At 59.7% G+C, this 26,313-nt stretch overlaps 1 protein-coding gene across 2 annotated transcripts; it reads right to left on the bottom strand.

The window, feature by feature from the left end:
* Nucleotides 1–3,241: 3,241 nt before the first annotated feature.
* On the bottom strand, nucleotides 3,242–15,045 carry RFWD3 (ring finger and WD repeat domain 3). Of its 2 annotated transcripts, none has more exons than XM_069739513.1 (13): nucleotides 14,941–15,045; nucleotides 12,056–12,413; nucleotides 11,757–11,983; nucleotides 10,011–10,129; nucleotides 9,651–9,845; nucleotides 7,157–7,248; nucleotides 6,692–6,806; nucleotides 5,954–6,182; nucleotides 4,667–4,817; nucleotides 4,397–4,573; nucleotides 4,108–4,319; nucleotides 3,816–4,033; nucleotides 3,242–3,500 (listed from the first exon to the last, which is right to left on the bottom strand). In XM_069739513.1, the coding sequence occupies exons 2-13, from the start codon at nucleotides 12,403–12,405 to the stop codon at nucleotides 3,357–3,359; spliced, it is 2,229 nt and encodes a 742-aa protein (XP_069595614.1). In that variant the 5' UTR covers nucleotides 12,406–12,413; nucleotides 14,941–15,045; the 3' UTR covers nucleotides 3,242–3,356. The 2 variants fall into 2 exon arrangements, with proteins under 2 accessions (XP_069595614.1, XP_069595613.1); XM_069739512.1 differs by having other exon boundaries at nucleotides 14,887–15,016.
* Between the last annotated feature and the right edge of the window lie 11,268 nt (nucleotides 15,046–26,313).

Raw genomic sequence — 26,313 nt, 5'->3', positions numbered from 1 at the left:
AGACCCCAACACAAGAAGCTGCTGAACCCCATAAGCCTCACAATTCCCTCATACCTCACTTACCTCAGGGGCCACCGCCTCACAGTACCGCATCCGTAGTGTGAACGTGGCCCAGCAGTGTCTGTAGCCAAAACCCGGAGAGGAACAGTCAGAACAGACGAATAATGGAGACACGGCCGCACTTCTGTGTCACCACTGCTGGGGCTGGCTGCAAATACTGAATGTGGCCTAACAGGGACCACCGCCCTACAGGGACCGGCGACCACCCCACCAGCACAGGGACCACCGCCCTACAGGGACCAGCACCCCCCCCACCACAGGGACCAGCAACCCCCCCACCACCACAGGGACCACCGCCCTACAGGGACCAGCACCCCCCCCACCACAGGGACCACCGCCCTACAGGGACCAGCAACCCCCCACCACCACAGGGACCACCGCCCTACAGGGACCAGCAACCCCCCCACCACCACAGGGACCACCGCCCTACAGGGACCAGCACCCCCCCCCACCTCCACAGGGACCAGCACCCCCCCCACCACCACCACAGGGACCACCGCCCTACAGGGACCAGCAACCCCCCCACCACCACAGGGACCACCGCCCTACAGGGACCAGCAACCCCCCCACCACAGGGACCACCGCCCTACAGGGACCAGCAACCCCCCCACCACAGGGACCACCGCCCTACAGGGACCAGCACCCCCCCCACCCACAGGGACCAGCAACCCCCCCACCACCACAGGGACCACCGCCCTACAGGGACCACCGCCCTACAGGGACCAGCAACCCCCCCACCACAGGGACCACCGCCCTACAGGGACCAGCAACCCCCCCACCACAGGGACCACCGCCCTACAGGGACCAGCACCCCCCCCCCACAGGGACCAGCAACCCCTCCACCACCACAGGGACCACCGCCCTACAGGGACCGGCAACCCCCCCACCACCACAGGGACCACCGCCCTACAGGGACCGGCAACCCCTCCACCACCACAGGGACCACCGCCCTACAGGGACCGGCAACCCCCCCACCAGCACAGGGACCACCGCCCTACAGGGACCAGCACCCCCCCCACCACCACAGGGACCACCGCCCTACAGGGACCAGCACCCCCCCCCCCCCACAGGGACCAGCAACCCCCCCCCCACCACAGGGACCACCGCCCTACAGGGACCAGCACCCCCCCACCACAGGGACCACCGCCCTACAGGGACCAGCACCCCCCCCCACCACAGGGACCACCGCCCTACAGGGACCAGCAACCCCCCCACCACCACAGGGACCACCGCCCTACAGGGACCACCGCCCTACAGGGACCAGCACCCCCCCCCCCACCACAGGGACCACCGCCCTACAGGGACCACCGCCCTACAGGGACCAGCAACCCCCCCACCACAGGGACCACCGCCCTACAGGGACCAGCACCCCCCCACCACAGGGACCAGCAACCCCCCCCACCACCACAGGGACCAGCAACCCCTCCACCACCACAGGGACCACCGCCCTACAGGGACCAGCACCCCCCCCACCACAGGGACCACCGCCCTACAGGGACCACCAACCCCCCCACCACCACAGGGACCAGCAACCCCCCCACCACAGGGACCACCGCCCTACAGGGACCAGCACCCCCCCCCACCACAGGGACCACCGCCCTACAGGGACCAGCAACCCCCCCACCACAGGGACCACCGCCCTACAGGGACCAGCAACCCCCCCACCACAGGGACCACCGCCCTACAGGGACCAGCACCCCCCCCCCCACCACAGGGACCAGCAACCCCCCCACCACCACAGGGACCACCGCCCTACAGGGACCACCGCCCTACAGGGACCAGCAACCCCCCCACCACAGGGACCACCGCCCTACAGGGACCAGCAACCCCCCCACCACCACAGGGACCACCGGCGACCCCCCCACCAGCACAGGGACCACCGCCCTACAGGGACCAGCACTCCCCCCCCACACAGGGACCACCGCCCTACAGGGACCAGCAACCCCCCCACCACCACCGCCCTACAGGGACCACCGCCCTACAGGGACCAGCAACCCCTCCACCACCACAGGGACCACCGCCCTACAGGGACCGGCGACCCCCCCCACCAGCACAGGGACCACCGCCCTACAGGGACCAGCAACCCCTCCACCACCACCCTACAGGGACCAGCAACCCCCCCACCACCACAGGGACCAGCAACCCCTCCACCACCACAGGGACCAGCAACCCCTCCACCACCACAGGGACCAGCAACGCCTCCACCACCAAAGGGACCAGCAACGCCTCCACCACCAAAGGGACCACCGCCCCCGGCCGAGACCACCGCCCCACAGGGACCGGCAACCCCCCCACCACCACAGGGACCACTGCCCTACAGGGACCAGCACCCCCCCCCACCACCACAGGGACCACTGCCCTACAGGGACCAGCGAGCCCCTCACCACCACAGGGACCAGCGACCCCCCCCCCAGCACAGGGACCACCGCCCTACAGTGACCAGCAACCCCCCCCACCACCACAGGGTTCGGCAACCCCCCCACCAGCACAGGGTTCGGCAACCCCTCCACCACCACCCTACGGTGACCATCGACCCCCACCACCACAGGGACCCCCGCCCTACAGGGACCAGCAACCCCCCCACCACCACAGGGATGGGCAACCCCCAGCCAGGACCACCACTCTACAGGGACCAGTGACCCCACCCCCTCCATACAGAGTGCAGTGACAGCTCCCTGGCCGGGACCACCACGCTGCAGTCGTGCTGTGGGATTGGGTCTCCTCACATTTACAGGGGTCCCGCTGTGGTCAGGGAACTTCTCCATAGATACGCAGCGCTGTGTGTGGGCTGTGGTGCGGATTTGGTCTTGTTCACACATTAATGTCACATTGGAGCACGGGGTTAATGTCGTCCCTCCGCAAACACGCCGGGCATTTATCACTGTGACTGGAGGGTGCAGTGCGCTGTCCTAATTACACCACGGTCATGGCAGCTTTCTACAGTAAAGGTGGAGGACAGGGGCGAGATTGGGCAGAGTAGGCAGGACCCCGCACCCCCCCCCCCCCCCCCTTCCTGCGATACAGGCAGGACCCCTGCAGCCCCCGTTACAGGCAGGACCCCGCACCACTGCAGCCCCCGATACAGGCAGAGCTGCTCCTCAGATTACTAAGCCTCAGCATCTCTATATCTCCGTTTGTGGTCACCGTCGGCCATGTTGAAGACAATCAATCACTGCGCCACTAAAATTATGAATTTTATTTTAAGAGGAAAGAAAGAAAAACATACAAGAAACTGTACAGAAACATGGAGACTATGTACAAGAGGCAGGCCCGGATCGGGGGGCACGGATCGGGGGTCACTCCCATCGGTAGATCTTCACCATCTTCTCAGTCAGCGTGGCCAGCAGGCTGCTCTGGTTCACCTCTATGGGGCAGATGTCCAGCACGGGCTGGTCGGCCTGGAGCTTCTGGAGGAGGGAGCCGCTGCCCGAGTGCCAGAGCTGTGCCGGGAGAGAGGAAACCAGAATGAATCATACCCGTCAGGCTAGTCAGCGCCATACTGACGGTCTCCCCGATGCACGGGCAGCTGTCAGCAGTACCAGCCTCGGCGCTGAGCACGTGCACTATGGAGCACTAATTTGGGCACGAGACGCAAATGATCAGACGCTCACCATCCCCCCAGTATTCAGGGATGGTATCCCCCCAATGATGCGTTGGGCCCCCACAAGGGCATATTAATGAGTAGATGGGGGACCCTATGTGGCCACGTCCATGTGGCGGACCCCAGACTGGTTTAGCACTTCGCCCGCTCTCACCATAGCAGAGTTGGAGGCCTCGTCTCCTGCGCACACCAGGACGCTGCCGTCTCGGTCAGGGCTCCGGAATATGGCGTTCTTGGTCAGCAGCTTACAGGTGGGTCCAGCGTTGAAGGTCTGGACTGGACAGCAGGAGCAGGAGTATCCATCCTCGGAGTCCGTCAGCCGGGAGCTGGTCAGCTCCATCATCACACAGCGCAGGTAGTTGTGGCTCTTCCCTGTCAGCACAAGAGCGCCCTCCAGTGACCGGTCACATCACCAGTGCCCAACAGCCAACCTGAGCCACACTCACCGGGGCGGTAGGTCACCAGGCAGTGCCGCGTGCTGCTCTCCGTCTGGATGTCCGTGCATCCTCCCGACTCCAGGGGCAGGAGGTGAGGCTTGTACTGGGCGTCCCTCATCTCCCAGAAGCACGCTCCCTCCAGGGTGCCAGCCAGGACCCCACCACACGGGAACACCTCAGACGCGGCTCGGGGGACGTAGGACAGGGACACCACCGGGCAGCTGCAAGACAGTACCCGCAGGGCAAAAGTCAGGAGCCCATCCCCAACAGACAGCCCCTCGCCGACAGCAGCACCTACCGTGAGCCCAGCGGCACCAGCTCCTTCACATACTGGCTGGTGTCTCTCAGGTCGTAGACCAGCACCGATCCATTGATCAGCCCGGCGTACACGTAGTTGTTATCATCAGAGCACCAGCTGCAGCTCCACACCGGCCGCCCCGTGTTATACGTCTGTACCACCGTGTTAGTCAGCAGGCTGCAGAGAGAGGGGAGCATATCTGAGGACAGAGTCTCAGCCCTCCCCCCCGAGACCCCAACAGTGACTGCCTGCCTGAGCTTTTAGCCTCACCTGGTGAGCTTCACCGTGTTATCCAGGGCGGCAGAGAGCAGCAGACCATCTGTGCGGTTACTGAAGGCTAGGCCACGGATCTGCTTGGCGTGGATGGGCACGTACTGGCTGCTCTTCATATTAGCCGCACTCAGCTTCTTGATCCCACAACCTGCAAACAAACAGTGAGACAACAACCTCTGCTCCACCAGCAGCGGCGACCCTGACAGTCCGTCCACAATCGCCACAGTGCAGAAGCAGGACAGGTGGCGACAAACATGGACAGCTGGAGGTCAGACCGCTGCCCAGCGTCACCTGTACGGCGAACAGCTGGAGGTCAGACCGCTGCCCAGCGTCACCTGTACGGCGAACAGCTGGAGGTCAGACCGCTGCCCAGCGTCACCTGTACGGCGAACAGCTGGAGGTCAGACCGCTGCCCAGCGTCACCTGTACGGCGAACAGCGGGAGGTCAGACCGCTGCCCAGCGTCACCTGTACGGCGGACAGCTGGAGGTCAGACCGCTGCCCAGCGTCACCTGTACGGCGAACAGCTGGAGGTCAGACCGCTGCCCAGCGTCACCTGTACGGCGAACAGCTGGAGGTCAGACCGCTGCCCGGCGTCACCTGTACGGCAGACCAGCTGGAGGTCAGACCGCTGCCCAGCGTCACCTGTACGGCGAACAGCTGGAGGTCAGACCGCTGCCCAGCGTCACCTGTACAGCGAACAGCTGGAGGTCAGACCGCTGCCCAGCGTCACCTGTACGGCGAACAGCTGGAGGTCAGACCGCTGCCCAGCGTCACCTGTACGGCGAACAGCTGGAGGTCAGACCGCTGCCCAGCGTCACCTGTACGGCGAACAGCTGGAGGTCAGACCGCTGCCCAGCGTCACCTGTACGGCGAACAGCTGGAGGTCAGACCGCTGCCCAGCGTCACCTGTACGGCGGACAGCTGGAGGTCAGACCGCTGCCCAGCGTCACCTGTACGGCGAACAGCTGGAGGTCAGACCGCTGCCCAGCGTCACCTGTACGGCGAACAGCTGGAGGTCAGACCGCTGCCCGGCGTCACCTGTACGGCAGACCAGCTGGAGGTCAGACCGCTGCCCAGCGTCACCTGTACGGCGAACAGCTGGAGGTCAGACTGCTGCCCGGCATCACCTGAATGGCGAACAGCTGGAGGTCAGACTACTGCCCAGCGTCACCTGTCCGGTGGCTGGAGGTCGTGGGTGTTTTTTTGCTGCCATTAGCACCATCTTGTCTTTTGAACTGGGTTTTACCATGCAGCAGCCACATAGACCCTTGTGTCCTCTTACCTGGCACCAGCGTGGTGTGGGAAGACGGCTGAGACACCACCAGGCAGCTGAGACGTTCGCAGTACGCCATCACGCGGCAGTTCCCTCCTTGGTTGATCAGAATGGCCTTCTCAAAGTTGTACTTGTGCTGCCCCTCACTGGAGGGCAAAGAGCCGGAGGTCCCTGCCCGGGAGCTGGAGGACGGCTGGGAGGAGCTGGTGGCATGCTGCATCATCAGTGTCTTCAACTCCTGCCAGAGACAAGCATGATCAGCACAGTGCCCACCCCGCCGTCAAAGGCACAGTGCCCACCCCGCCATCAAAGGCACAGTGCCCACCCCGCCGTCAAAGGCACAGTGCCCACCCCGCCGTCAAAGGCACAGTGCCCACCCCGCCGTCAAAGGCACAGTGCCCACCCCGCCGTCAAAGGCACAGTGCCCACCCCGCCGTCAAAGGCACAGTGCCCACCCCGCCGTCAAAGGCACAGTGCCCACCCCGCCGTCAAAGGCACAGTGCCCACCCCGCCGTCAAAGGCACAGTGCCCACCCCGCCGTCAAAGGCACAGTGCCCACCCCGCCATCTAACTCTGCTACATCCTGCTGGAGCGAGGGGGCGCAAAACCGGCGGCAGAGGGGGACGCAAAGCCAGGGGAGTTCTTGCAGTTATCAACCACACTAGTATTAATAGTACTGTGGCACCAGCTTCCCCCAGCAGCAGACATGAAGGCAGCCGGACCCCACGCGACGCGTCTCCCCCTCACCTGGATTTGCTTTCGGAGCTTCCCACACTCGTCAGTCAGGACCTGGACCTGCAGCCGACACTGTGCAGACTCCAGCTCTGCTTTCCTGCGCATCGACTGCTCCTTTTCCAGAGAGCTGTAAGGAAAATGTAATTCCGGGAGCCACGTCTAATCATCCGCATGATAGAATACACACACTAGCAAAACTGTGACCGCAGCTCTGGAGGTGAGTAGAGGGTAAGACATGATGTAACAGCAGAATAGCGAGTGCAGCTCTGGAAGTGACTGGAGGATAAGATGTAACAGCAGAATAGTGACTGCAGCTCTGGAGGTGACTGGAGGATCAGATGTAACAGCAAAATAGTGACTGCAGCTCTGGAGGTGACTGGAGGATAAGATTAATAGCAGAATATTGAGTGCAGCTCTGGCATAGGTGGTGATGCAGTTGCGGGACATGTGGGGGCCACTGGTAGACGGGGTCCTTACCTCTTCATGCGTTCCTGCTCGCTCGTGTCCAGGGCCTTCAGCGTGCGGGCGTACAGCACCACAATGTCGGAACGCTTCGCCTTCTTGTTGCACTAATGGGCAGAAAACCTGAATGCATCTGATGTCCGGTCACATCTGTGAACCCCGCAGCCCAAATTCACCAGAGGCCTTAATGGAGGACAGCAGTGGTCCCTCACAGAGGGCGCTCACACCCTAAATTCAGCCCTGCACCGCGGCGACCCGGTGAGGCCTCGGCGGTGGTCTCAGTATAGATATGGGGCTGATGAGATGCTGTGCGGCAGACGGCAGCAGTACAGACACCGGCACTATATGCACCGCTCAATCATTCATGACTAGGGCCACCTCCTCCTGATCATGAAGCCTGTACTCCCCTCCCACGCCGGCTCAGATCCCGCCGCTCCGGGGCTCCCGTGCAGTTATGACTAGTGACACCAGGGTCTCTGCACGCACTGAACATGAGGAGGATGTCCGGGCTGGAGCCGATCGCCGGCATCGTCAACGCAACAGCCACCGAACAGGAAAGCGCGTGCCGACACCGCAGGAACGGCGCCAGCACGGGAGGGGAATGCTGGCTTGTTTTATGGGGACTCACACGTAACCCTTTGACCCCCGAGCCTGTTTTCACCTTCCTGAGTGGCCATATCTTACAGTTCCGTGTACTGTCACTATGAGATAATAACTGGAGCTTAGATTTGAAGTAACTTTGAGGGGCCTATATGTAGGAAAATACCCAAAAGTGACACCATTCTAAAAACTGCACCCCTCAAGATGCTGAATACCACATTCAAGAAGTTTATTAACCCTTCAGGTGCTTCACAGGGACTAAAGCAATGTGGAAGAAAAAAAAACAACATTTTTGCAAAGGTAGCAGGAAAAAAAAAAAAATGGACCCCAAAACATGTGCAATTTCTCCCAAGTACACCAATATCCAATATGTGGGGGAAACTACTGATTGGGTGCATGGCAGGGCTCGGAAAGGATGGGGGTGCTTTTTGGAACACAGATTTGATGGAATATTTTGCAGGTGTCGTGTCTTGAGAGCCCCCAATGTGCCTAAACAGTGGAAACCCCCAACAAGTGACCCAATTTTGGGAGGCAGAATGAAAAAAAAAAAAAAAATCATCAACAGCATGTGAAGAATTGGTTTTATTTATTTTTTACGCCATTCCTCATGCAGTATAAGTGATTAGGTGACACTACTCTTCGGGTCGGTGCGATTACGACGATACCAGATTTATAGCGGGTCTTTATGATTGGCAGCTGTCACACACTAAAAGACGCTGTTATTGCGAAAACTAGCTCTTGCATCCCCACATTTTGAGAGCTGTAATTTTTCCATATTTTGGCCGACAGTCATGTGAGGTCTCGTTTTTTTAAGGGACAAATTGACGTTTTTATTCATACCATTTGCAGGCACATGACATTTTTTTGATTCGCTATCTATTTCAAGGCAGAATAAACAAAAAATAACATTTCAAGAATATATATATATATATATATATATATATATATATATATATATATATATATATATATATATATATATATATATATATATATATATATATATATATATATATATATATATATATATTTTTTTTTTTTTTTTTTTTTGAGTGGGGGGGGTGCGTTTATACCGTTCCGCGTGTGGTAAAATTGAATTTTACTCTTCAGGTCAGTGCGATTACAGCGATACCTCATTTATGTCTTTGTTTTGGAGCTGTTACACAAAAACTATTTTATGTAAAAAAAATTAATTATTTCTGCATCGCTTTATTCTGAGGACTATAACTTTTATTTTTTCGCTGATGATGCTGTATGGTGGCTCGTTTTTTTGCGGGACAACATGACGTCAGCGGTACCATGGTTATTTATATGCGTCTTTTTGATTTGTTTTATTGCACTTTTTGTGCGGCGGTATGACGATTAAGCATTTTTTTGCCTTAGTTTTATTTACGGTGATCACTGAAGGGGTTAACTAGTGGGACCATTTTATAGGTCGGGATTATGTATTTTTTTTTTTTTTTTAACATAAAGGTATTAAATTTTTTTTTTTGTTATTTATTTTATGATTTTTTGAAAATATTAACTTTTTTTTTTTACATTGTCCCAGGATGGACATCACTGTACACAGGCCGATCGCTGCTCTGATAGTCCCCAAGGGTCCTGCACTGCAGAGCGGCGTCTGACGGGCAGGCGTCGACAGAGCATGAGCTAACAGGCCACCGTCCCTGGGTGACCCAGTGTCAGCCACACAAGCAGAGCAGGAGCTCCTTCCCTCTGCGATGCCACTATTGACAGCAGCATAACAGGGGTTAACCGCCTGCGATCGGTCCTAGCACTGATGGGTGTCGCTGCAGGCTGTCAGCTCTCAGAGCAGACACCCTGATGATCAGTTTGGGGGTCCCAATGATCATCTCGTGTCCCAAACACTGCCTCAGACCCAATGATGAACGGTGAGTAGAGCACCGACCTGCGGACACTTGGCTGCTCCTCCCCTCAGCCAACGATCGATGCAGGTAAAGCCAAACAAATGGCCGCAACGCAGAGCGGAGAGACGGTGCTGACCGGCATTGGTCCACGACTCAAAGCAGATGGCACAGGTGTCGCCTTCATCTTCCTCTGCCACAGGGGGCGCTGCAGACGTCACAGGCTTCACGGGTGATGGCTGAGAAGGAAGCACATGCTGGCAATACTGGATGTAAAAGTAGAATAGTGAGTGCAGCTCTGGGGGTGACTGGAGGATAAGACCTGATGTAGCAGTAGAATAGTGAGTGCAGCACAGGACGTACTGCTCTGCACCCGATGATCATGGCTTTCTCTGGGGTCTCACCTGTTTGCTCGGCTGTGTAATGTCCGATGTCGAGCGCTCGTTTTCGGTTGCGGGGTCGTCAGGTCTTTCTGGGGCGTCTGTTGCGGTGGCCACAAGGTTTATGTGAAGTTCTTCAGGGGCTAAATTTAAAAAAAAAATAAAAAAATACCTAAAATGACTAAGTGCCCCCCGCCATCGGCCCAGGACATCAGCGGCTCCTCATCTCTACAGTAATGGACTGTCACACTGATCAGCAGGGCCGGACTGGCCATCCGGCACTTCTGGCAAATGCCAGAGGGGCCGGTGCCAGGAGTGGGCCACTGCCGCTATCAGCGGCACCAGGGCAGACTCCTCCCGCCAGCGCCGATTCAAACCCCCCACCCCCCGATCGCCCGCCCCGCATTCAACTATTCCGGCGCCGGTACAGTTGAATGCAATGAGGAGAGAGCGTCTGCACTCTGCTGTCGCTCCCTCTCCCATAATTTCCCGCTGACACTGCGGGTGCGCGATGACGTCATATCATCGCGCACCTGCTGTGTGACCGGGCAGACTGCAGCTGCTGAGACCGGAGCCAGGAGCTGCACGGGGCACGAGGAGAGGTGAGTGTTTTTTTTTTTTAAATATATCAGTGAGTGATAAATGGATTGTAAGGCAATTGGGGCTGGGCTGCACTACATTCTATGGGGGCTGGGCTGCACTACATTCTATGGGGGCTGGGCTGCACTACATTCTATGGGGGCTGGGCTGCACTACATTCTATGGGGGCTGGGCTGCACTACATTCTATGGGGGCTGGGCTGCACTACATTCTATGAGTGGGCTGTATTATATTCTATGGGGGGCTGTACTACATTCTATGGGGGCTACATTATATTCTATGGGGGGCTGTGTTATATTCTATGAGGGGTGATTGCATCATACTCTGAGGGGGCTACATTATGCTCTATGAGGGGGCTACCATATATATGCAGGGGCTGCATTATACTATATGAGGGGGCTGCATTATACTCTGGGGTGGCATCATTATACTATATGTGGGCTGCATTATACTGTATCGAGGACTATGTGGAATACGTTATACTATATGAAGAACTATGGGGTACATTATACTATGGGAAGTGAATTGTACTATATGGATGACAATGGTGGAACCAAAAGTGGCTGTAGGCAGAGTTTATGGAGCATCAGAATGAGGTTCCACAATCCCTTCATTATCTACGAGATCCAGTTATGTAGGTAAAGTAGCGGCTTTTCTTGGTCCTGCAACTAAAAGCCATAAATAGGACCGAGCTGTAATGCTGAATACAGCTGTATTATATGTTACATAGTCGTGTTACACTCCCCGCACTTCTTGTAACCTACAAGTGTACAGAGAGATTATACAGTCACCATGTGACAAGTGGGCCTGTGTAACTTCAAATGCCAGGGCTGAATTTTAGTCCCAGTCCGGCCCTGCTGATCGGCGTCTCCCGGCCGCTCTCCCGTCGCTGGCACATTGTGACGGAGCGCTAATTCTGCATCTTTTGGATAGGCTGCACTGGAGCAACCATTATTTGCCCAATCGTCTGACTTTGGCGATCCCCCCATCGTTTTGTCACGTGTGCCCTACTACCTTCAGGGCCGCTGCTTGCTGCGCAGACATTAAGAGGTTAAAGCTGAACTTCCTACATCAGAGAGAGTGAAGACAACTGTAACAAACTCCCAGCTGTGAGCAGCCAGACGAGGCACAGCACTGCGCTCTGTCGGGGGCGACGCTGGCAGCACGCACCTGGCTCTGCCGGCTGAGCCGCTCTGGTGTCGCCGGCTCCGTCGTCCACCTCTGCAGGGCTGTCGTCATCATCACTCAGCTCCACAGTCTCGTCGGAGCTGTCGCCCTCGCCTCCCGGGGGGGCCCTTGTTGGCCCCGAGTTCCACGCCTCGTTTCCTTCGTTTGCAGACATGGCCGTCCTCAGGTTTCCCGATAATTGGAAGAGGTTGTGGAAGGCTTGGTTACGTCTGGAGACAAAACACAGATGAGAGCAGCCGGCACCGGACAGGCGAGAGGCGGCCAGCAGCGCCGTCACCTACCGCATGCCGCCAACACGCTGCGAGGACGCCCGCTGGCGGCTCCGTGCACTCGTCCTGCGGGCTCGTGTCTGCTGTGTGGCGGAGCGATGCTCTGCTGCCTGGCGCAGCTGCTCTAGCGCCCCCTGCAGCATGTGCAGCGCACTGGAAGTGTGAGACAGCGAGGGAGAGTAGATGGGCCTGGTGACGCCCTGCCTGTCCGCACCGCCGGCCTCCGCGCTCCGATCCACTGCTCTCTGTCCGGGAACGTTGCTGAACACCAGTGACGGATCCAGGGCGATGCGAGAAAACAAGGGCGGCTCCGGGAGGAAGCTTCCCCCAGAAAGATCCACGTCCATCTCCTCCTGCGCCATTGTCAGGCCTGCGGAAGACACAGGAGCGAGAAATACAGGAAAGGTAGTCAGCTGGAGAGAAAGGAGCCACAAACACGTGGGGGGGGGGGGGACAGGAGGCGGCGCCACAAACACGCGGCGAGGGGGGACAAGAGGCGGCGCCACAAACACGCGGCGAGGGGGGACAAGAGGCGGCGCCACAAACACGCGGCGAGGGGGGACAAGAGGCGGCGCCACAAACACGCGGCGAGAGGGGGACAGGAGGCGGCGCCACACGGTGAGGGGGCCTGTCCCAGGAAAAGGGGGACACAAACTGACAGGCGATATACACGGCATGATCCATGGCAGCAGTATATACAAGGGATAGACACTATATAGAGGGATGGGGTGATGCGTGCGGCTGCAGTACATGCGCGGGGGAGGGAGATGCGACGCCCCAGTACATGCGCGGGGGAGGGAGATGCGACGCCCCAGTACATGCGCGGGGGAGGGAGATGCGACGCCCCAGTACATGCGCGGGGGAGGGAGATGCGACGCCCCAGTACATGCGCGGGGGAGGGAGATGCGACGCCCCAGTACATGCGCGGGGGAGGGAGATGCGACGCCCCAGTACATGCGCGGGGGAGGGAGATGCGACGCCCCAGTACATGCGCGGGGGAGGGAGATGCGACGCCCCAGTACATGCGCGGGGGAGGGAGATGCGACGCCCCAGTACATGCGCGGGGGAGGGAGATGCGACGCCCCAGTACATGCGCGGGGGAGGGAGATGCGACGCCCCAGTACATGCGCGGGGGAGGGAGATGCGACGCCCCAGTACATGCGCGGGGGAGGGAGATGCGACGCCCCAGTACATGCGCGGGGGAGGGAGATGCGACGCCCCAGTACATGCGCGGGGGAGGGAGATGCGACGCCCCAGTACATGCGCGGGGGAGGGAGATGCGACGCCCCAGTACATGCGCGGGGGAGGGAGATGCGACGCCCCAGTACATGCGCGGGGGAGGGAGATGCGACGCCCCAGTACATGCGCGGGGGAGGGAGATGCGACGCCCCAGTACATGCGCGGGGGAGGGAGATGCGACGCCCCAGTACATGCGCGGGGGAGGGAGATGCGACGCCCCAGTACATGCGCGGGGGAGGGAGATGCGACGCCCCAGTACATGCGCGGGGGAGGGAGATGCGACGCCCCAGTACATGCGCGGGGGAGGGAGATGCGACGCCCCAGTACATGCGCGGGGGAGGGAGATGCGACGCCCCAGTACATGCGCGGGGGAGGGAGATGCGACGCCCCAGTACATGCGCGGGGGAGGGAGATGCGACGCCCCAGTACATGCGCGGGGGAGGGAGATGCGACGCCCCAGTACATGCGCGGGGGAGGGAGATGCGACGCCCCAGTACATGCGCGGGGGAGGGAGATGCGACGCCCCAGTACATGCGCGGGGGAGGGAGATGCGACGCCCCAGTACATGCGCGGGGGAGGGAGATGCGACGCCCCAGTACATGCGCGGGGGAGGGAGATGCGACGCCCCAGTACATGCGCGGGGGAGGGAGATGCGACGCCCCAGTACATGCGCGGGGGAGGGAGATGCGACGCCCCAGTACATGCGCGGGGGAGGGAGATGCGACGCCCCAGTACATGCGCGGGGGAGGGAGATGCGACGCCCCAGTACATGCGCGGGGGAGGGAGATGCGACGCCCCAGTACATGCGCGGGGGAGGGAGATGCGACGCCCCAGTACATGCGCGGGGGAGGGAGATGCGACGCCCCAGTACATGCGCGGGGGAGGGAGATGCGACGCCCCAGTACATGCGCGGGGGAGGGAGATGCGACGCCCCAGTACATGCGCGGGGGAGGGAGATGCGACGCCCCAGTACATGCGCGGGGGAGGGAGATGCGACGCCCCAGTACATGCGCGGGGGAGGGAGATGCGACGCCCCAGTACATGCGCGGGGGAGGGAGATGCGACGCCCCAGTACATGCGCGGGGGAGGGAGATGCGACGCCCCAGTACATGCGCGGGGGAGGGAGATGCGACGCCCCAGTACATGCGCGGGGGAGGGAGATGCGACGCCCCAGTACATGCGCGGGGGAGGGAGATGCGACGCCCCAGTACATGCGCGGGGGAGGGAGATGCGACGCCCCAGTACATGCGCGGGGGAGGGAGATGCGACGCCCCAGTACATGCGCGGGGGAGGGAGATGCGACGCCCCAGTACATGCGCGGGGGAGGGAGATGCGCGGCCGCAGTGCATGCGCGGGGGTCCTCATGCTTGGGGGACATTTCGGGGATGTATATGGGGGGCTGGTCACATGACACAAGCTCTCCCGCTTCATGATGTGGTACATCCCGCCGACACTAGAATGTTCTGCGTTTTTCTCCGCTCCCCATTTTCAGTACAGAATGGAACATGCCAATACAGGATAGAGCCAAACCACTGCAGCATGGGGGGAACCATCACAGGGACTCGTCTGGCACTGCAGTGACCTGAGCCCTCAGCGGTACCTACCGCAGGTGCACGGCCAGAATCCTCGGCACGGAGGCCGCCACCAAATCCTCTCACCTTAGGTCATTCTCCCCGCCAACCGCCAGCGCTCCGCCCGCTGCTGCCGGTCCGAGCTGATTGGAAAACCTCACCGTCACGTCCGATGAGGCGGACCTGTTACCAGGGCAACTACCGGAAGTGAGCGGCCAGCTTTGTACATGTATAGCTGCTGTCAATCATTGCAGAAGAGGAGTCTGTCACGTGACCGCAGGGTCTGAGCGGGAAATTCATCTGCCGCGGTGTGTGACTGGGACGCGTGCGGCCCCTGACAGACAGGGCGTGCGGCCCCAGACAGACAGGGCGTGCGACCCCCGACAGACAGGGCGTGCGACCCCCGACAGACAGGGCGTGCGACCCCCGACAGACAGGGCGTGCGGCCCCAGACAGACAGGGCGTGCGACCCCCGACAGACAGGGCGTGCGACCCCCGACAGACAGGGCGTGCGACCCCCGACAGACAGGGCGTGCGACCCCCGACAGACAGGGCGTGCGGCCCCAGACAGACAGGGCGTGCGACCCCCGACAGACAGGGCGTGCGACCCCCGACAGACAGGGCGTGCGACCCCCGACAGACAGGGCGTGCGACCCCAGACAGACAGGGCGTGCGACCCCCGACAGACAGGGCGTGCGACCCCCGACAGACAGGGCGTGCGACCCCCGACAGACAGGGCGTGCGACCCCCGACAGACAGGGCGTGCGGCCCCAGACAGACAGGGCGTGCGACCCCCGACAGACAGGGCGTGCGACCCCCGACAGACAGGGCGTGCGACCCCCGACAGACAGGGCGTGCGGCCCCCGACAGACAGGGCGTGCGACCCCCGACAGACAGGGCGTGCGGCCCCAGACAGACAGGGCGTGCGACCCCCGACAGACAGGGCGTGCGACCCCCGACAGACAGGGCGTGCGACCCCCGACAGACAGGGCGTGCGACCCCCGACAGACAGGGCGTGCGACCCCCGACAGACAGGGCGTGCGGCCCCAGACAGACAGGGCGTGCGACCCCCGACAGACAGGGCGTGCGGCCCCAGACAGACAGGGCGTGCGACCCCCGACAGACAGGGCGTGCGGCCCCAGACAGACAGGGCGTGCGACCCCAGACAGACAGGGCGTGCGGCCCCAGACAGACAGGGCGTGCGGCCCCAGACAGACAGGGCGTGCGACCCCCGACAGACAGGGCGTGCGACCCCCGACAGACAGGGCGTGCGACCCCCGACAGACAGGGCGTGCGACCCCCGACAGACAGGGCGTGCGACCCCCGACAGACAGGGCGTGCGACCCCCGACAGACAGGGCGTGCGACCCCCGACAGACAGGGCGTGCGACCCCCGACAGACAGGGCGTGCGACCCCAGACAGACAGGGCGTGCGACCCCCGACAGACAGGGCGTGCGGCCCCAGACAGACAGGGCGTGCGACCCCCGACAGACAGGGCGTGGGGCCCCAGACAGACAGGGCGTGCGACCCCCGACAGACAGGGCGTGCGACCCCCGACAGACAGGGCGTGCGACCCCCGACAGACAGGGCGTGCGGCCCCCGACAGACAGGGCGTGCGGCCCCAGACAGACAGGGCGTGCGACCCCCGACAGACAGGGCGTGCGACCCCCGACAGACAGGGCGTGCGACCCCCGACAGACAGGGCGTGCGACCCCCGACAGACAGGGCGTGCGACCCCAGACAGACAGGGCGTGCGACCCCCGACAGACAGGGCGTGCGACCCCCGACAGACAGGGCGTGCGGCCCCAGACAGACAGGGCGTGCGACCCCAGACAGACAGGGCGTGCGACCCCCGACAGACAGGGCGTGCGGCCCCAGACAGACAGGGCGTGCGACCCCCGACAGACAGGGCGTGCGACCCCCGACAGACAGGGCGTGCGACCCCAGACAGACAGGGCGTGCGACCCCCGACAGACAGGGCGTGCGACCCCCGAGAGACAGGGCGTGCGACCCCAGACAGACAGGGCGTGCGACCCCCGACAGTCAGGGCGTGCGGCCCCAGACAGACAGGGCGTGCGACCCCCGACAGACAGGGCGTGCGACCCCCGACAGACAGGGCGTGCGACCCCCGACAGACAGGGCGTGCGACCCCCGACAGACAGGGCGTGCGGCCCCAGACAGACAGGGCGTGCGACCCCAGACAGACAGGGCGTGCGACCCCCGACAGACAGGGCGTGCGACCCCCGACAGACAGGGCGTGCGGCCCCAGACAGACAGGGCGTGCGGCCCCAGACAGACAGGGCGTGCGACCCCAGACAGACAGGGCGTGCGGCCCCAGACAGACAGGGCGTGCGACCCCCGACAGACAGGGCGTGCGGCCCCAGACAGACAGGGCGTGCGACCCCCGACAGACAGGGCGTGCGGCCCCAGACAGACAGGGCGTGCGACCCCCGACAGACAGGGCGTGCGACCCCCGACAGACAGGGCGTGCGACCCCAGACAGACAGGGCGTGCGACACCCGACAGACAGGGCGTGCGGCCCCAGACAGACAGGGCGTGCGACCCCCGACAGACAGGGCGTGCGACCCCCGACAGACAGGGCGTGCGACCCCCGACAGACAGGGCGTGCGGCCCCAGACAGACAGGGCGTGCGACCCCAGACAGGGCGTGCGACCCCCGACAGACAGGGCGTGCGACCCCCGACAGACAGGGCGTGCAGCCCCAGACAGACAGGGCGTGCGGCCCCAGACAGACAGGGCGTGCGACCCCAGACAGACAGGGCGTGCGGCCCCCGACAGACAGGGCGTGCGGCCCCAGACAGACAGGGCGTGCGACCCCCGACAGACAGGGCGTGCGACCCCCGACAGACAGGGCGTGCGTCCCCGGACAGACAGGGCGTGCGGCCCCAGACAGACAGGGCGTGCGACCCCAGACAGACAGGGCGTGCGACCCCCGACAGACAGGGCGTGCGGCCCCAGACAGACAGGGCGTGCGACCCCCGACAGACAGGGCGTGCGGCCCCAGACAGACAGGGCGTGCGGCCCCAGACAGACAGGGCGTGCGGCCCCAGACAGACAGGGCGTGCGACCCCCGACAGACAGGGCGTGCGACCCCCGACAGACAGGGCGTGCGACCCCCGACAGACAGGGCGTGTGCGGCCCCGACAGACAGGGCGTGCGGCCCCGACAGACAGGGCGTGCGACCCCCGACAGACAGGGCGTGTGCGGCCCCCGACAGACAGGGCGTGCGGCCCTAGACAGACAGGCAGGGCGTGTGCGGCCCCCGACAGACAGGGTGTGCGACCCCCGACAGACAGGGCGTGCGGCCCTAGACAGACAGGCAGGGCGTGTGCGGCCCCCGACAGACAGGGTGTGCGGCCCCGACAGACAGGGTGTGCGGCCCCCGACAGACAGGGCGTGCGGCCCCAGACAGACAGGGCGTGCGGCCCCAGACAGACAGGGCGTGCGGCCCCAGACAGACAGGGCGTGCGACCCCCGACAGACAGGGCGTGCGACCCCCGACAGACAGGGCGTGCGACCCCAGACAGACAGGGCGTGCGACCCCCGACAGACAGGGCGTGCGGCCCCAGACAGACAGGGCGTGCGACCCCCGACAGACAGGGCGTGCGACCCCCGACAGACAGGGCGTGCGACCCCCGACAGACAGGGCGTGCGACCCCCGACAGACAGGGCGTGCGGCCCCAGACAGACAGGGCGTGCGGCCCCAGACAGACAGGGCGTGCGACCCCCGACAGACAGGGCGTGCGACCCCCGACAGACAGGGCGTGCGACCCCCGACAGACAGGGCGTGCGACCCCAGACAGACAGGGCGTGCGGCCCCAGACAGACAGGGCGTGCGGCCCCAGACAGACAGGGCGTGCGGCCCCAGACAGACAGGGCGTGCGGCCCCAGACAGACAGGGCGTGCGGCCCCAGACAGACAGGGCGTGCGACCCCCGACAGACAGGGCGTGCGACCCCCGACAGACAGGGCGTGCGGCCCCAGACAGACAGGGCGTGCGACCCCCGACAGACAGGGCGTGCGGCCCCAGACAGACAGGGCGTGCGACCCCCGACAGACAGGGCGTGCGGCCCCAGACAGACAGGGCGTGCGGCCCCAGACAGACAGGGCGTGCGGCCCCAGACAGACAGGGCGTGCGACCCCCGACAGACAGGGCGTGCGACCCCCGACAGACAGGGCGTGCGACCCCCGACAGACAGGGCGTGTGCGGCCCCGACAGACAGGGCGTGCGGCCCCGACAGACAGGGCGTGCGACCCCCGACAGACAGGGCGTGTGCGGCCCCCGACAGACAGGGCGTGCGGCCCTAGACAGACAGGCAGGGCGTGTGCGGCCCCCGACAGACAGGGTGTGCGACCCCCGACAGACAGGGCGTGCGGCCCTAGACAGACAGGCAGGGCGTGTGCGGCCCCCGACAGACAGGGTGTGCGGCCCCGACAGACAGGGTGTGCGGCCCCCGACAGACAGGGCGTGCGGCCCCAGACAGACAGGGCGTGCGGCCCCAGACAGACAGGGCGTGCGGCCCCAGACAGACAGGGCGTGCGACCCCCGACAGACAGGGCGTGCGACCCCCGACAGACAGGGCGTGCGACCCCAGACAGACAGGGCGTGCGACCCCCGACAGACAGGGCGTGCGGCCCCAGACAGACAGGGCGTGCGACCCCCGACAGACAGGGCGTGCGACCCCCGACAGACAGGGCGTGCGACCCCCGACAGACAGGGCGTGCGACCCCCGACAGACAGGGCGTGCGGCCCCAGACAGACAGGGCGTGCGGCCCCAGACAGACAGGGCGTGCGACCCCCGACAGACAGGGCGTGCGACCCCCGACAGACAGGGCGTGCGACCCCCGACAGACAGGGCGTGCGACCCCAGACAGACAGGGCGTGCGGCCCCAGACAGACAGGGCGTGCGGCCCCAGACAGACAGGGCGTGCGGCCCCAGACAGACAGGGCGTGCGGCCCCAGACAGACAGGGCGTGCGGCCCCAGACAGACAGGGCGTGCGACCCCCGACAGACAGGGCGTGCGACCCCCGACAGACAGGGCGTGCGGCCCCAGACAGACAGGGCGTGCGGCCCCAGACAGACAGGGCGTGCGGCCCCCGACAGACAGGGCGTGCGACCCCCGACAGACAGGGCGTGCGACCCCAGACAGGGCGTGCGACCCCCGACAGACAGGGCGTGCGACCCCCGACAGACAGGGCGTGCGACCCCCGACAGACAGGGCGTGCGGCCCCAGACAGACAGGGCGTGCGACCCCAGACAGACAGGGCGTGCGGCCCCAGACAGACAGGGCGTGCGGCCCCAGACAGACAGGGCGTGCGGCCCCGACAGACAGGGCGTGCGGCCCCCGACAGACAGGGCGTGTGCGGCCCCCGACAGACAGGGCGTGTGCGGCCCCCGACAGACAGGGCGTGTGCGGCCCCCGACAGACAGGGCGTGTGCGGCCCCCGACAGACAGGGCGTGTGCGGCCCCCGACAGACAGGGCGTGTGCGGCCCCCGACAGACAGGGCGTGTGCGGCCCCCGACAGACAGGGCGTGTGCGGCCCCCGACAGACAGGGCGTGTGCGGCCCCCGACAGACAGGGCGTGTGCGGCCCCCGACAGACAGGGCGTGTGCGGCCCCCGACAGACAGGGCGTGTGCGGCCCCCGACAGACAGGGCGTGTGCGGCCCCCGACAGACAGGGCGTGTGCGGCCCCCGACAGACAGGGCGTGTGCGGCCCCCGACAGACAGGGCGTGTGCGGCCCCCGACAGACAGGGCGTGTGCGGCCCCCGACAGACAGGGCGTGTGCGGCCCCCGACAGACAGGGCGTGTGCGGCCCCAGACAGACAGGGCGTGCGGCCCCGACAGACAGGGCGTGCGGCCCCGACAGACAGGGCGTGTGGCCCCCGACAGACAGGGCGTGTGCGGCCCCCGACAGACAGGGTGTGCGGCCCCAGACAGACAGGGCGTGTGCGGCCCCCGACAGACAGGGCGTGTGCGGCCCCTGAATCCAGATTCCACAAAGCAGACTTCATCAGCAGGTATCAGTGTAAGGCTATGTGCACACGTTCAGGATTTCTTGCAGAAATTTCCTGAGCAAAACAGGACATTTTCAGCAAGAAGTCCGCATGCGTTTTTACCGCGTTTTTGGTGTTTTTTTTGCGGATTTTTCCAGAGGTTCCCAGTGCAATAATATAGTGAGTGTAACAATTATAGTGGAACACTCAGGAATCTCTTGGCTTGAGACAAATAAGCAGCAGAACCAAGTATAGTGATAAGTCTTTATTATTCAAAACAAACACTGGTGCAAAGTGTGAGCAAGTTCAATACACAGCAAATAAGGTGAAATCAGGATATGTTCCTTGCAGCTCGGCTGCAGGCAAAGTCACTATTCAAACACACAAACGTGGGTGCAGCATGTGCACAACAGTTCAAGTGGACGGCAAACTCGGTCCTTCTTAGGAATAGTTTGCAGCTTTACTGCAGGCAAATTCTTATGGGTGTAGCACTTTCTGAGGAAATGATGATCATAAGACACAGTTCATACCAGGTCTGGCAGTATTAGCAAAGAGTTCAAAAGCAGTGCAGAGCTTCGAGTCCAGAAACAGTCAAATAATCCAGCAGAAATCAAACAAGCTTAGCTGTAGCAGGATGAGCTTACTTGTCCCAGCAGGCAGGAGAAGAATGCAGAGTAATGCAGGAGAACCTCTGACAGCAGAGAAGGTTAGCTGAATAGGCGGAGCCGGAGTATCTGGAGAGGGGAAGTCTCTTGCAGCACAAGCCAGGGATTCAGGCAGAATACACAAGCAAGGAGTATGAAGCAAGCCAGGCTTATAAAGACAGGGAAGTCAGATCACATGAGCAGATTTGAGGCAGCAGATGCCATCTTGGAAAATGGCAATAAAACACCACAGATAAACAAGGAATCCAGAGTCCTTACATTACTCCCCCTTAACAGCAGCCTCAGGACGATCCCGGGCCTGGTTTCTCTGGGTGTCTCTGATGGAACTGAGTAATCTGTGGAGCACAGATGTTGGCAACGGGTTCCCAAGAGTCTTCCTCAGGTGGATATCCCTGCCATCTTATAAGATACTGAAGACGATTTCTGTGGATCTTTGAATCAATGATTTCCTCTACCAAGAATTGTTCTTGCCCATCAACCAGTATGGGTCGTGGAGGGGGCACAATGCGTCCCTGAAAGCTATTGGGAGAAACAGGCTTCAATAGAGAGACGTGAAATACTGGGTGTACCTTCATAGTCTTTGGTAGCTTTAGATGGCAGGCCACAGAACTCACGATACCGTTGATCTTGAAAGGACCGATCAACTTCTGTCCCAGTTTCTGTGAAGGAACGTTCAGTCTTAGATCCTTAGTAGATAACCATACTGAATCTCCTACCTTGAACATGGGCGCCGGCTTTTGGAATATATCCGCCGACCTCTTGTAACGTTCCTGAGCTGAAGTTAAGGAATCCTTAAGGACTTCTAGATTTTCCCTCAAACCAGTCAATCTCTCCTCCACTGCCGGAACTGGAACATCCATTGGAGATCTAGGAAAGATGCTTGGGTGATAACCTAGATTAGCGAAGAAAGGCGTTACCATAGTGGAGGCATTCTGAGAATTATTGTAGGAGAATTTCGCTAAAGGAAGCAGTTCCAACCAGTCATCCTGAAGATGGCAGACATAGCATCGTAGATATTGCACCAGAGTCTGATTGGTCAGTCCAAGCGAACCATTCGTCTGAGGGTGATATGCGGAAGAAAGACGAACATCAATATTAAGCGCAGAACAAAACCTCTTCCAGAATTTTGAAGTAAAATGTACTCCACGGTCAGAAATAACTTCATCTGGGACCCCATGCAGCCGAAACATTCTGTATTAATAAGTTTACAGTCTGTTTAGCTGAGGGGAGGCCGGCACAAGGAACAAAATGAGCAGCCTTAGTCAGACGATCAACTACCACTAGAATCGTGTTCATGCCACCAGAAGCAGGAAGATCCACAATGAAATCCATAGAGATTGAGCCCCATGGGTGAGATGGAATAAGTAGTGGTTGAAGTAGACCCGTAGGAGAAGCTCGAGGAGTCTTATAACGAGCACATACCTCACAAGAGAGCACATAGTCCTTAGTATCCTTCAGGCAAGTTGGCCACCAGAAAAATAGGCTCAGGAATTCTTGTGTCTTCTATACCCCCCTATGACCAGCCAACTTGGAGTCATGTACGAACTTGAGGATCTGCAGACGTACGGCCTCAGGAATGTAGATGCGTCGGTCACGGAACCACAAGCCTCCCTTAAGGGCAAGATTGATATCCACAGGCGGGTTAGCAAGAAATACATCACCATCATAGGCCTCCTTGATCCTTGTCCATAGATCTGAATCATGGATTACTCCGATGAAGTTGGCATCCGAAAGAATGGTCTTGAACGGGGCTCCAGGTACGGAATCCGCAGAATGGATTTGGGACAAAGCATCAGCCTTCCCATTACGTGAACCTGGACGGTACGAAATAATAAAGTTAAATTGGTTTAAAAATAAATTCCACCGAGCCTGACGTGGAGACAGACATTTAGCAGATCCGAGGAACTCTAAATTGCGATGATCGGTGAGCACTACGATCTGTTGTGCGGCCCCTTGCAGATGGTGTCTCCATTCCTTAAAGGCTGCAATAATCGCTAGGAGTTCCTTATCTCCCTCGTCGTAGTTCCTTTCTGCAGGGGTAAGTCTACGAGAAAAGAAAGCACAAGGATGTAATAGAGCCTTCTCTCCAGTTCTCGGACAGAGAATGGCTCCCAGTGCCCAATCAGAAGCGTCCACCTCCACGATGAAAGGCAGTGCTGGGTCTGGATGAATCAAAAGTGGAGCTGAGGTAAACAAGACTTAAGCCGATCAAAAGCCTCCAGAGCCTGTGAAGACCACTTAAAGGATCTCTCCTTCTTAGTCAGAGAAGTGATGTGACGGACAATCTCTGAAAAATTTATTATGAAACGTCTATAAAAATTTGCAAAGCTGATAAAGTGTTTAACCTCCTTAAAGTTCTTAGGCACCGGCCAATCCAGGATTGCTTGAATCTTACTGGATTCCATGTTTATCCCCTGAGGAGTGATGACATAACCTAATAACTGAATTTCAGAACGATGAAACTCGCACTTCTCCGGCTTGATATAAAGATGGTTCTCTTGCGAACGCTTCAAAACCATTTTGACGTGTTCTTGATGCTCCTGTAGAGAGTCAGAAAAAATTAGGATGTCATTCAGATAGATTACAACAAACTGGTCCAGTAAATCTCTAAAAATATCATTGGCGAGATGTTGAAACGTTGCTGGGGCATTGCACAGCCCAAAAGGCATCACCAAGTACTCAAAATGTCCATATCGACATCTGAATTCCGTCTTCCATTCATCACCTGGTCGGATACGTATCAGATTATACACCCCGCGAAGATCCAATTTAGAGAATACCTTGGCATGATGGATTCTTTCCAACAGTTCTAGGATCAAAGGCAAGGGATAACGATTCCGGATGGTCACCTTATTGAGTTCCCGATAGTCGATGCAGGGTTTTAGGGTCCCATCCTTCTTCTTTACAAAAATAATAGGTGCTCCCGCTGGTGAGGAAGAAGGACGTATAAAGCCTTTAGCCAAATTTTCATCAATATACTCTTTCAGAGCTTGGAGCTCAGGAGCTGCCAAAGGGTAGACGTTACTGAAAGGAATAGCTGCCCCTGGAAGCAGTTCAGTGGGACAATCATAATCCCTATGTGGGGGAAGCTGGTCTGCCTTCGTCTTATCACAGATGTCAAAGTATTCCATATACACAGCAGGTAAAGTAACGACCAGTTCAGGGGGTTCCGAATCAAGAGACTCCGGAACAGTTTCCGTTACAGCTGAATCACTCCTGGTTGGGAATGTAATCTCCTTGGTCTCCCAGTTGATTGTTGGATTCTGTGAACGCAGCCTAGAATCACTGGACAATGAGAAGAAATAACTAAAAATGAGTTGCTCCTGATGGTCCGGTTCCAACAAAATGACAAGCGGTACAGTCTCCTGATCAACAGGCCCAGAAATTATAGGTGAGCCATCTAACCGTCTCCATAGCAATTGGAGAAGCTCTGTGCTGAATCTCTATGCCGTGTTTCTTGGCAAATGCAATGTCCATAAAATTACCCCCTGCGCCGGAATCAATCATGGCTGCGCTAGAAATCCACTGTCCAGAACATAAGATTTTAATAGGGAGTAAGCAGTGATAGTCTTTCCTTCTGCTCCCTGGAAGGAGTAGTCATGGAGAGAGAATGAAAAACAGCATTCAATGGTAGGCTAAATTCAGATACATCAGATTGATCGTCATCATTATCGTGTGCCCCTACCACTGCTAACACCTTGTTAGGCCGCTTCGGACAGTTGATTAAGAAGTGATCAGGTTGGCCGCAATAAAAGCAAAGACTCTCCCGGAGGCGGCGCTCCCGACGTTCATTACTCTCACGTCTCTGCACTGAGTCCATTTGCATAGGCATTACCTCTGTCTTCCGAGTGGTTTTACCTGCAGGTTCCTTCGGAGAAAGGGAATAATTAGACATACGATTAAATACCACCAATTTCTCCTGTCTACGCGCAGTAAGGCGAAGATCAATGCGTACACAATGTTGGATAAATGTTTCTAGCTCTTGTGGTGACTCAGAGCGGGTTAGTTCATCCTTTATAACACTAGACAGACCTCTCCTAAAAATGGGCAATTGTGCATAACAATCCCAGTTAGTATCCACAGCTAGCCTTCTAAAATCAGTGGCATATTCAATAACTGAACGTTTACCCTGACGCAAGGACAGTAAGGCGGTCTCAGCAGAGGCGCGGCGGTTAGGGTCATCAAACATTAATGCCATGGCAGCCAAAAAAATCATCCAATACATTTAGACGTGGGTCACGAGACTCGATCATCAGATTTGCCCAGGTGAGTGCTCGTGATGTCAATAGCATAATAATACATAACACTTTACATCGATCAGTGCACATCAAAATATAACATACATTGCTTTACAAAACCACGAAATTTATCACGGTCACCATTGTATCGGAATGGCGGCAGCTTAGGAGGACTGATTGCCTGCGGCTGTCCCGGGGGTAAGACCACTTGTGTGGCCATCTGAGCACTTAAGTCCTAAAAGCCCTGTCCATACTGAGACTCCATGCTTTTAAATTTATTTTCCTGAGCGTCCATTCGAGTACTCAGATCCTGCAGAGTCTGTCCAAACACCTGCTGATTATGTTCCAAGCCTCCCACCTTCCTCTGCAGACTGCCCATCTCTTTTTGCAGATATCTCATCATAGAAAACAGTTGTTCAATCTTAGGTTCAGTAGCCATTGTCTCAGCAGATTCCTTATTTGGCTTGTGTATCCTGTAACAATTATAGTGGAACACTCAGGAATCTCTTGGCTTGAGACAAATAAGCAGCAGAACCAAA

Source organism: Ranitomeya imitator, chromosome 9 (assembly GCF_032444005.1).
Source record: "Ranitomeya imitator isolate aRanImi1 chromosome 9, aRanImi1.pri, whole genome shotgun sequence".
NCBI lineage: Eukaryota > Metazoa > Chordata > Amphibia > Anura > Dendrobatidae > Ranitomeya > Ranitomeya imitator.
This window is presented reverse-complemented; position numbering and strand designations above follow the sequence as displayed.

What these genes read in the sequence shown, in the direction of transcription:
- RFWD3 (XM_069739513.1), bottom strand. Translation starts at nt 12,405, where the DNA reads ATGGCGCAGGAGGAGATGGACGTGGATCTTTCTGGGGGAAGCTTCCTC. An exon ending in AGCTCCGAAAGCAAATCCAG is followed by an intron (nt 6,183 to 6,691) that starts GTGAGGGGGAGA and finishes TGTCTCTGGCAG; the next exon opens with GAGTTGAAGACACTGATGAT. An exon ending in CTGGTGCCGCTGGGCTCACG is followed by an intron (nt 4,320 to 4,396) that starts GTAGGTGCTGCT and finishes ACTGTCTTGCAG; the next exon opens with CTGCCCGGTGGTGTCCCTGT.